An 11,656-nucleotide genomic window follows, 5' to 3' on the forward strand; every position below is an offset into this window, starting at 1 on the left:
TATATATATATATGTGTGAGTGAGTGTGTGTGTGTGTGTGTGTGTGTGTGTGTGTGTGTGTGTGTGTGTGTGTGTGTGTGTGTGTGTGTGTGTGTGTGTGTGTGTGTATTCTTTGCTATGTACATATTGGAGCAATGATTTTATTATCAAATTAATAAAAATTAGAATGAGTAATTGTCTAAAATAATGTGAAATCAAGTTTATTTTAATTAAAAAATAAAGTGTAATTTTAGTTTCATTTTTCATAATGTGTAACCTAATTAGTATTTGTTACATTAAGTCTCATTAACAGTTGCTTTATATATTTAATAGTTTACTGCGTCACAAAAAGACTTTTAGTTCGAACCATTTTTCCCGTGAAAAACCTTTGGGGTATAATAGTACTAGTATGTAGGAGTACATTAGAGTTGGTTTTAAAATTTTCCATGATTGCCCGTGAAAGAAAAATTGATTTGAAATAAAGTAAAATATTTTTTACAAAAAATTTGTACGTTTTGTCAAATACAATACTAACAAAGATAAGCAACTTGTTTAAGTAAAATTCCCTAGGCCCTTTAATAACTTTAAAATTCGGCAAAGGCCTGCAAACAGTTTCATTGTGACTTTTGAGCAAAATACAAGTGCAAAACTATTTAAAATGCCGAAACGAGCAAAAGCTCTTGATGATAACAGAAAAACTGTCTGTTTACTCTGTTTAAAAAAAGCAAATAGGCAGCTGTCTAACTTTATGGTTAAACGCTGTTAAAAATTTTATGATCAAGCTATCAACTTTGAAGATTAAAGAGACCCATTTGGTATTTGCGAGAACTGTCAACTATGTCTTAGAAAAAGTGACAACGGTGAAACTGTGAAACTTCCCTAACTGCTTGAATAGCAAAACGTAAAGATTTATCTTGCAACAAGAGAATCACCACGTAGTTGCATGATATGAATTGTGGGAAAAGCCAAGTTTAGAATCCCTCAACCGATTTGAACAACAAACACTACCAGTCAGCCACAAGAATACCCGGTTGTTGAGAAACGCTACATGCTTTTCACTGATTAGAAGAGGGATTCCACATAATTGGAGCTTTTCACAAATTGGCAACACGCTTTTCACTGATTAGAAGAGGGATTCTACATAATTGTACAAAAGGAATACTGCAACAGAGATTACTTGAAGTTGCAGTAAAAGACACAAAAGCAGTAGAAAGAGTAGCTGCTTATGTGATAGCTAACAAGGATTCTTAACCCCATGACACTATGCGTCTTAGTCAAGAATTAGGAAGTGAAGTAGTGAAGTCTTAACTTCTGATGGCTATTGCAGAAAACCTCTCTGAAAAATATATTATCTATTTATTGATCGCCACAATTATTCATTAGGCATCTACTCAGAGCAAGCAACAGAATCACTTCATTATGACTTCAACCATCACTGGCAGCGGTTCAAATAGCCCAGTAATCATCCAGACTACCCTAAGAATCTTCGAAAATATTTGATTGATTACAACAGCAAACGTTTCTTTTAACTTTTTTGTAGAGAATACTGTGTTATATAATATGATTTGTAAGAAATTACCCTTCAAGATTAATTTTTAATAAATATTTTTAATGAGTAATCCTTTTTTTTTAAGTTGATTGATCAGTTAATTTAGAATCTGATTTTCTGAACTTTTAAAGAAATTGAATGCTTTTTGATTTCTCGTTGTTTTTAAGTTGTAAGTACACTGCGTTAGAACAAGCTTTAAATTTTTTCGATAGAAAATGTAACTCATTTATTGAGAGCAATAAAGTCAAAAACTTCAAATCAATTTTCGTTTCACGGACGATAATAAAAGATTTTAAAACCAACTCAAATATACTCCTACATACTTGTGCTATCATACCCCAAGGTTTTTCTCGGGAAAAAGGTTTTTATTAAAAGTCATTGCATGACACAATAAGTAGCTTTATATATTCGATTTTTTGTGTATTTTTAAATTTGTTTTTAGTCGTTGCAATAATAAAAATAATTTGTTAACTAGTTGTTGATTAATTATCAACTTGTAGGTGCTAAACAACATCGTATTTAATCGATTCAAAGTAGTGGCATATTTTTAAGTTTAATGGCTTGAATTAAACTCAATTGTTATAGCTTCGAATTTTTCTGCAACTCACTCTTTAAAGTAATTAAGTAGGAAAGAATCTTTAACCTCTTTAAGTAATATAGTCACAAAGAGGTTAAAGTACTTGATTTAAATGTTTTATATCTAATATTTATCTCAACTAAATGTTACTCGCATAATTTGCAAAAAGTTTGTTTAAGCTTGATTGCATTTATTGTTACCCAAAGATTGTTAAAAAGTTGAAATTCTGTCGTACAAATATCTGTATTTTTATTTGCTGAAATTGATTTTTTGCTTTCAATGAATTTTTAGAAAATGTTTTTGATAAAGTTAAACGTATCAATAATTTCATTTTAATTATTTCCTGAAATGTTTATGACGTTGCATGCTGACCATTTCAAACATTTTTTTAGTCCTAAGAATCAACTGCAAAAGTTTCTATACCAAAATACTCTGTAAAAATTTCTTCTATGTTTATCCAAAACTGAGAACCCTAATGTCCTCGAACTTTATTTACGATTTCATAAATACATTCAAAATCTACGTATATTTATAAATGTCATGTGGATTCACAAAAATGATCCCCTAAAGTTAGCTGTTTAAAACAATGATAAAAACAAGCTTGATGAAATCTTTTTAAGTAAAGTAGTCTGGAATATGCTGTCTATTAATACAGTAGAATCTCTCTAGTTTAAATCTCCTTAGTTCATAGACCTCCATAATTCGAATAAATACAAAGTCACCGTGAAATGAGTTTAAGAAACTTTTACGTTTAACTTTCTATATTTTGAACCTCTATAATTCGAAAACCTCCTCCGCTTGACTGGGATGGCTGCGGGTAATGTTAAAGGAGAAAGACTTTCAATGTTTGTAATTAGAATATTGAAGTCTGCTAGATGTTAAAAGTGTGTAAAAAATACTCCTTGTTGCTATCGGGCCAAAACAAAAAGTTGGATATCGGTAGAGTTATTATTTTTTTTATCTGATTTTTATAACCAGTTTGATTGCCAAATAAAAAAAATTGTACAAAATCAATTGACTAGGATCAGACAAAGAGCAAGTTTCAGGACACTACAAGTAAGAGCAACTTATTTTATAACTTTTGTAAAAATGGCGATATCAAAATTAAACTTTATTGTAATGCGTTTCATAAAAAGTTTACGGCGTATATGTAAAGTAAATTTACAAATCAATAGATTGCATTATTATAAAGAAAATGCAAACAACTGAATATTGGATATTTGACATTTAATTTTGGTACAAAAGATTTACTTCGAGCACCCTAACTAACACAAACACCCAACCATTAAAGGTTCATTGTAATTTTAGTTTAAATAATAAAAGTTTTTACTATGGCAATGACTTTTTTTCAAGTATAGAATATTCAAGTTAAATTAAGAATTATTCAAAGATAGGCTTCGTTATTTTTAACAACAATTTAGTGTTGAGAGGAAAAATAACGTCATTAAACAGTGTTGTCTTATGAAATATATGCAATAACGGCGGCTGTCTAGAACGGTATAATTTCAAGGGGTGACAAAGTCCAGCATAATTAAATAAAATTAAAAATTGTTAAAAATATAAATATCAAAAATTGAAACTAAATGTTTTTTGCTTTGATTTATACAAATTATTTACTTTGCTTTTCACTGTACCGATATTTATGAAACAACTTAAAAAGCATAAAAAACATCTTTATATAAATTTTTTTGTAATTTCTTTATATTGTTTGAAGCAAACACTTCATTGATGCACATTAAATAATTTAACAAACACGTTTCGGTGAGGGAGCTTTGAGTTGTGGTATGTTTTTTGATTTAAGGGTTATATACCCGTACAATATTACAACATTACCCATACAATAGCAATTATAAGAAAATATGAGCAAAGGGCTGCCCAAAAAAAATGTATGCAATAAAATAATTTGATTCACATCAAGCAGCTGTTAAATATTGGCGAATGTATTTGAATGATGTTCTATAAGAGATTCTATTAGTTTATGATTACACAACAGTGGCCTCTTTCTCAGTCCAGATGAAACAAAACCTGATTAGCGGAATTAACAGTTTAGAAACTGTTACTTATAACTATTAGAAACGTTAATATTATTTTTATTATTAAATTGCTTTCTTTTGAACTAAATCAATCAAATAGTGTGACATGGCTATTTTGACCACTTTTTCAACTAGAAGCTGAGCAATTTAAATTCAATTTCAGTGTTTTGAAATTTTTTTTTTTTTTTTGGTGGTTAAGGTGCCCCCAGACGTCCTTACGTTCTTATTGCTGAGTAGCGCCGAAGAGTATTTAACTAGGAAGTTTACGTATCCTTCCTTACCAATGTCGTCTAATGGGCTAGAGATGGCGTTGAATCTCGGACCAATTTGTTCTGAGCCAGGACTCTAACCACTGCAACACTAGTTAAAAATAGTATGGCATGTGCTATTTTGAGCATTTTTAACTATAATATGAGCATTTTGAAGTCAATTTCAGTTTTATAAAAAAATTTTTGGGACGATATAAACTGCTTACTAGCAGTAACAGTCTCTTTTCTTGACAATTTCTTGAGAAAATGCTCAAAATTTTAAGACATCAACTTGATATCTTGGTTCATGTTCTTTCGGTTTGATCAATTTTGTCTCTAATTAGGGTAGTAACATTCCTCTTGAAGGCTTATTTGTACGATGTATCACAAAATATAAATCTATTCAAAATACAAATAAAAATGTATCAAGTGTCTTTTTAATGCTCAGAATGTATATATTTTTTCAAAGTCAGTAAACCATTTTTAGTAAAAATAAAATAAATCAAAATAGTAAGACGACATTCATTTTTGTAAAAATGTTTTAAATTTATGAAAACGCTCTATAACTGACAACAAAGTTTTAGTAAACTGTTCTTTCCAATAGTAACTAATCACAGTATATTTTTTAATTGTATCGTTTTTAAAAACTTAATCAAAAAAATTAAATTAAAAATAAATTTTTGATTACTTAAATACAATTGAACTCCCTACCAATGTTAATTGTTTCTCAGTTCTTCTTTGCTATTTCTTTTGGAAAAACATGCAAATATTTGCATGTTTTCCTAAAGAACATTTAAATGTTCGTTAAAGTTTTTAGGTGTTGATTGTGTATCAGGAGGACAATTAAATATTCAACAAGGAAAGATTCGGAACTTTTTATAATGGTTTTAATTTAAAGTCTCATTATAAAATTGTTTGGTGTTTAAAAAATATTAGCATGAAAGGTTTATAACCTCCTCAAAACGAGAGGGTTGTAACAAAAAATGTAGTAAATAAAATAATTACCAGAATTGAAAGAACACGGAAGTTCATTCTTAAAGTATAAAAATACGTTAGGACTTTTGGTCTTCTTTTTTCATAGGAACGTTAAACTTGCGTGATTTCCTTTTAAAAATTTTCTACGATTTCAGTTTGAAATTTGTGTATGATTTCAGTAAATAAATTTTTCATTAACTTTTTTTTGTGGGATGAATTATGAATACAACGCTATAAAGCTCATTGAAAAACAAAATGTAAATAGGTTTTATTTCTTGAATATAATTTTATTAAGTTACTTTATAAATAATGTTCACTATTCTTATATTATTTAAGAAGCATTTTAAACCTTGACTACATTCAGACACCGACATCTTTTTTAGCCAAAAAGTTTGCTTATTTAATATTTTTCTTCTTTCTCTTCAGATGAACCATATAACGCATAATTTTTATTAAACACAATTTTTATTTATTTTTTGGTATTTGGTATTTAACTAGTTATTAAATGCAAATAATCGGGTATAAAATATGTAAAAAGTTTCTTTTTTTTTTAGTCTTTTCTTGACAAACTTTTTCAGAAAGTCACAAATTCAATTCTGATAAAGAATTTAATTGAAGAATTGTGCTTTATTTGAAGAAATGTTCTTTTTCTATCTTCAGAAGCAGACTCTTTCATGGCAATATCTGCTATTGTTTTAAGTAAAATATCCTGATCAGAGACTAGAAGATAGTTTATTAACACTGTGCTTGATTTTGATTTGGTTTCTAAATGCTTTTAAATAACCTTCATAGATATTTGTTTTCTTTTACAATCATTACATTTTAAAATAACTATATACTTAAAGTAATAATGATAATAACAATAATAACAATAATAACGATAACAATTTTCATACTAAAACTCAATACTATCATATTTAAACTAATTAGGAAATGGCTATTAAGGATCGTGTCACTTAAACACTTAAACAATATTCTATAAAAGGAGTGAACCAAACTTTAGGTAATAAGAAGTAATAATTACAACAACAATTAAAGAATAATAATATTGCAATATTAAAAAAGAAAATTTACCTATCCAATTGCGAAATCAGTAATATCAATTATGTATTAATGCTTTATTTTGAGATCTAAGTTTTAACCTCTACATGTATGGTTCAACTATTCATTTTGAAATTCTTACTCTATTTATAAAAATAAAATTATAGACTATACTCTCCGTTTTCCGTTATAAGTTTTTATATCCGTTAAAATGGCGAAACTTTTACTATTTCTTCTGATTATTTATAAAAAAATGAAAAAGAACAAGTACAACTTTTTTTTTTATTTATTTTGTTTCTGTTAAAAAAGTTAGCTTTTGCAAAGTCATTGGACATCATATCTCTTAAAGTTTTCACTACTATCTTGCTTTAATTAATGAGAAAATTTAAGATAAATCCTGAGAAAATTTATGATAAGAAATAAAGAAAGCAGAAAAAAAAACTTCACAACTATTATCATTAAAATAACCAACCAAACATAACCTAACCAAAAAAAAAACATTTATAATATGTTTGTGAAAGTTTGTATTTTGCAACCAATATTAACAAAATTAACAAACGAATAAATAGCTTGTTTTCAAAGCTTGGTATGAGAGGTTTTGTTTTTAAATGACAACTTAAATAAAAAAGTTTGACGTAACTTAAACAAATAACACACAACTAATAATAACAAACAATTATGTAAAAAAACAACTTTGAATAGTTATTAATAATAAATAAAATGAAAAATAATAATAAAGTGCACTTTCATTTGTTAATTTTTTTTAATTAAATAATATTTAAAGCGGTACACAAAATTAAACATGCATATACAGCGTTTTGAAAACTAGCTCCTCATATATAACATAATCAAAAATAATAAGATAAAAAATCAGGTTAAAATCTATCGAAGACTATTTACAGATATTATACTTAAAATAATTTTAAAGGTTGTTAAAGTTCTAAAATAAGTAATTGTTTGAGTAATGCTGACGTCGTGTAGCAGTTGCTTTACGGCACATTTAAAATATTGGATGAAGCTTTATCTCTTTATTTGTGAGAAATGAGTTTAACAACTGTGGTTTACTGCTAAATATTGAGAACTAACAAAATATAAATCAAAATATTTCAAAAACTTGTGAGATCGTCTGAAAAAGTTTTTGAAACATTTTTAAAAAACTTTAAAATTCATTCAGCTCTTGAAATTTTTTTAAATGAAAGAATAAAATCTAATATTTTGTTGTATTTGTATTTATTTGTAATCCAACAAAATCCAATGAGTTGAAAATAATCATAAAACAGTTTTAGGATCGAATTATTTGTTAGTTTAAGCAACAGTATGATGCTATAGATACCAACCAACCAAATAAAGTTAAAATTTCCAGACGACGTCTAAAAAAGTTAGACTCTAACAAATTTATTCTAGAAATTTCTAAAATCAACTGGGAGCTTATGAATAAAAAAGATGACAATACTAATGAATCCATCAATCAATTTTTAAAATTGTTTAATAGTGTTTTAGACCAATGTGCTCCCTATAAAACTAAAAATCAAATCAAACTTAAGTCTAAACCCCGGATAGCTTAAATCTGGAAGGCTTACTTAAACCTATGTCAGTCAAAAACAAACTCTATTAAAAATTTGCAAGATATAAAAACATTACTACTAAAAATGAACTTTTCACAAAACTTAAACTCTATAGAAATAAAATTAGCAACTTATTAAAAAGTAGTAAAAAATCATACTACATAACTTATTTTAATAACAACATGAACAACATAAAAAATACATGGAAAGGCATAAAAGATATCATAAATGTTAAAGCATCATTACATAAAATATCTACTCAGCTAAATCTGAATGAAAATATCATCATAGACCATGCTACTGTTTCAAATACATTTAATAATTACTTTGTCTCTATTCGTGAAAAACTACTCAATAAAATCATGCCATCAAAACGTACTTATAGTGACTTTCTTAATTTGCCTAATACTAATTCTTTCTTTATTGACCCTGTGAGTGAAGATGAGGTATCTAGTTATATTAATAATGCTCTTAAAAGTGATAAAAGTTATGAACCTAACAGCGTACACACATTTTTTCTTAAACTTATTTCTCACATAATCTCCAAACCTCTTAGCATTATGATAAATAATTCTTTTAAAAGTGGCAAATTCCCTGAAGTTTTCAAAGTAGCTAAAGTCATTCCAATTTATAATAAAAGGCTCTTTACTAGACTTTTCTAACTATTGATCAATTTCCCTTCTTTCCAACCTAAGCAAACTTTTTGAGAAGGCTATGCATAACAGGCTATATAAGTTTTTAGAAAAATTTAGATGCTTGTACCAACATCAATATGGATTTCGAAGCAAACATTCCACAACCCTCGCACTTATTGAAATTACTGAGAAAATTAGAAGAACTCTAGATAATAAACACTTTGCATGTGGGGTGTTTATAGATTCGCAAAAAACTTTTAATACTGTGGATGACTCCATCCTTCTCACAAAATTGAAATATTATGGAATCAGAGGCATCCCACTAAAATGGTTTACTTTATAGCTTCAAAACAGAACACAGTTTGTTTCGATTAACGGCACTTAATCTGATTTACAGAATTACTCAAATGGTGTCCGACAAAATTCTGTGTTAGGACCACTTATTTTTCTTCTTTTTATTAATGACTTTAATACTTCTTTTAAATTTGCAACTGCTTACCATTTTGCTGATGATACTAACATGCTACTGGTTGACAAACCACTTAAAAATCAACAAGTATATTAATCATGATCTTGAAAATCTTGTTCAGTTGCTTCGCTCTAATAAACTTTCTCTCAATTTTAAAAAAACAGAGCTGATCATCTTTAAATCCAATCTGGCACCAATTAATAAGCACTTAAATTTCAGACTAAGCGGACAAATAATTTATCCTTTAAACTCTATTAAATATCTTGGGATTAAAGTTGATTCTAATCTTTCTTTTCAAGGCCATCTGAATGACTTAGCAATGAAACTCAGCAGATCTAATAGAATGCTACCCAAAGTCCGCCATTATGTAAATCTAGAAACTCTGCTAAATATATATTATGCTATTTTTTGGTTCCATCTAAGATATGCATGTCAAGTATGGGAACAATCCCATAGACAAATCATTTTAAGGTTGTCCCATCTTCAAAATAAAGCTTTGAAAATAATATATTTTCAATACAATAACTTTAAATCTAATGTGCAATACCTAATTTCCGATATATTAAAATTAAGCGACCTTGTGATATTCCTTAACTGCCAATTCGTCTGGAATTATGATCACAAAAACTTTCCCTATCATTCAACAATTTCTTTACAAGTAAAAATAGTCAATATCTTCTTCGCTCCATCAGTTGCTTAAACTTAGTTATTCCAAAACACCACTCTGCTAAATATGGAAATGAATCCATTAAATATCAATCTATTAGATCACGGAACAAACTACCTCCTGAAGTAAAATCTCTTAATTCAATCTCTGAATTCAAAATTAAGCTTTTTAATTATTTGTTAAAAAAATACAATTAAATATTTCTACAAATTATTATTGGAATTCTTTATTATGTATATCAATTTGTGATCCTTCAGTTTTTTATTTGATATTTTTAACATTTTGAAATTTTTTTCTATCTGCAATTTTTAAACTTTTTACATTGTAATATTATCAATATTAGTACCAATATTTTTGCATATCTGTCTATTTATTTATCTCTTTTCATTCAACCATTCTCTACTTCGTACTAAATGTTTGTTGTCGCTGGCATTATTCACTAAATTTTTGATGCTGCTGTTATTGTCCTTATTTATGAAATTCTTCTTTTATTATAATTGTTATCATTTTGTTACTATTATTATTACTGTTATTATTTTTGTTTTTATTATTATTGTTGTTATAATTATCATTATTATTACAATTAGTATTATTGTTATCAGTTATTATTACTATTTTCATCATTGACTATAAGGTTATGTTGTATATTCAGGTATTTACTTTATATTAGTACTTGTATTATTGTAAATTTCCTTGAAATGTTATAACTATTTCGAAATATATTTGATTTGATTGATTTGATTTGATATTATGTTCGTAAGTATTTGAAGCTCTCAGTTTCTAGTTATTTGATTGGTATTAACATATTTACTAGTATTTTTTCTACATTGGCTTTTATTTTTTATATACTAAATCTAGTCTTAATTGGTAAGTACTAGCCTAGGCATTGTTGCCTTAACTATTTTAGATGTGTACAAATGCGTAATAAAAAGTTTTTTTTGTCAAATCATCTGGAAGTTTAACTGAAAATTTTTAAAAAATTAGTTAATTTTGTGAAAAGATGTATATTTATATAATTATATTATTTTTTATTGGAAAACAGAAAACACTTTTGCAACACTATCCAGGTAAATATCAGTGGGTAGACATTAGATGTTTTGAATACATTTACTGCAACCCTTTGTACGAGTAATGTTAGTCAAGAGATTGAAAACAAATATTAGAAAAAAAGTTTTTTTATGAATGTATGAAACCTTTCTTTTTTAATTTTCTATTCAGTATATTACTTTTCTCTATTTCATTGATTCATAAGCTGCAAGATCAAGAGACTGCAGCAAATCCGCACTGTTACGAGGTATAAAGATCATCCAAATTTTATTACCTTTACAAATTTGATAACTTTAATAGACCAACGTCATGCTAAATTATCCCTTATAGGAGTTTTTGGTGTGTTGTTGTCAACATATCTGAAGTTAGGTATTACTAATGTTAGTATCTCTTAAACAATATTCATCAAGCCATCCAGGTTTTGTTTGGATGCAGCAATTGGACCTCCAGGGTCCATCAGACGTTTAGGTTTATGCACTGTGTATGGAGGAAAAAATACACCATCAGCAGTAGATGAAAACATAATAGACACTGATGATTTTATCTATTTATAAATCTTTCAGTGTGTTTAGTACCAAAATATCATTTGTTTAAATTTATTCCAAAAATTATTTGCTTAACCTTGTCATCAGAAAGATTAGTTTCATCATATATATTTATATTTTGTGGCAACATACTATTTAAAGTCTCTTTTAAATTATTAAAAAATCACAGAACCACATGAAAATGCAGCATATTTTTCACAAATATTTAATGATTTTAATTTACCGGGCGCTGAAACAAATCGTACTTGTTTCAGCGTCCGGTAAATTAAAATTATTTTTAGCTGCAAAGAGTACAGCTAGATGAGAGATTTCGTCAAATGCTATTT

The 11,656-nt window shown here is 27.5% G+C and overlaps 1 protein-coding gene across 1 annotated transcript in view; it reads right to left on the minus strand.

The window, feature by feature from the left end:
- The window catches only part of LOC136079998 (uncharacterized), a 102,553-nt gene extending 97,035 nt beyond the window's left edge, over nt 1-5,518 (minus strand). The window contains exon 1 of the mRNA XM_065796643.1: nt 5,392-5,518. Coding sequence (XP_065652715.1) covers nt 5,392-5,418 — 27 coding nt within the window. The 5' untranslated portion in view covers nt 5,419-5,518. The remainder of the gene's footprint in view (nt 1-5,391) is intronic.
- Between the last annotated feature and the right edge of the window lie 6,138 nt (nt 5,519-11,656).

This window comes from Hydra vulgaris, chromosome 05 (assembly GCF_038396675.1).
Source record: "Hydra vulgaris chromosome 05, alternate assembly HydraT2T_AEP".
Taxonomy (NCBI): Eukaryota; Metazoa; Cnidaria; class Hydrozoa; order Anthoathecata; family Hydridae; genus Hydra; species Hydra vulgaris.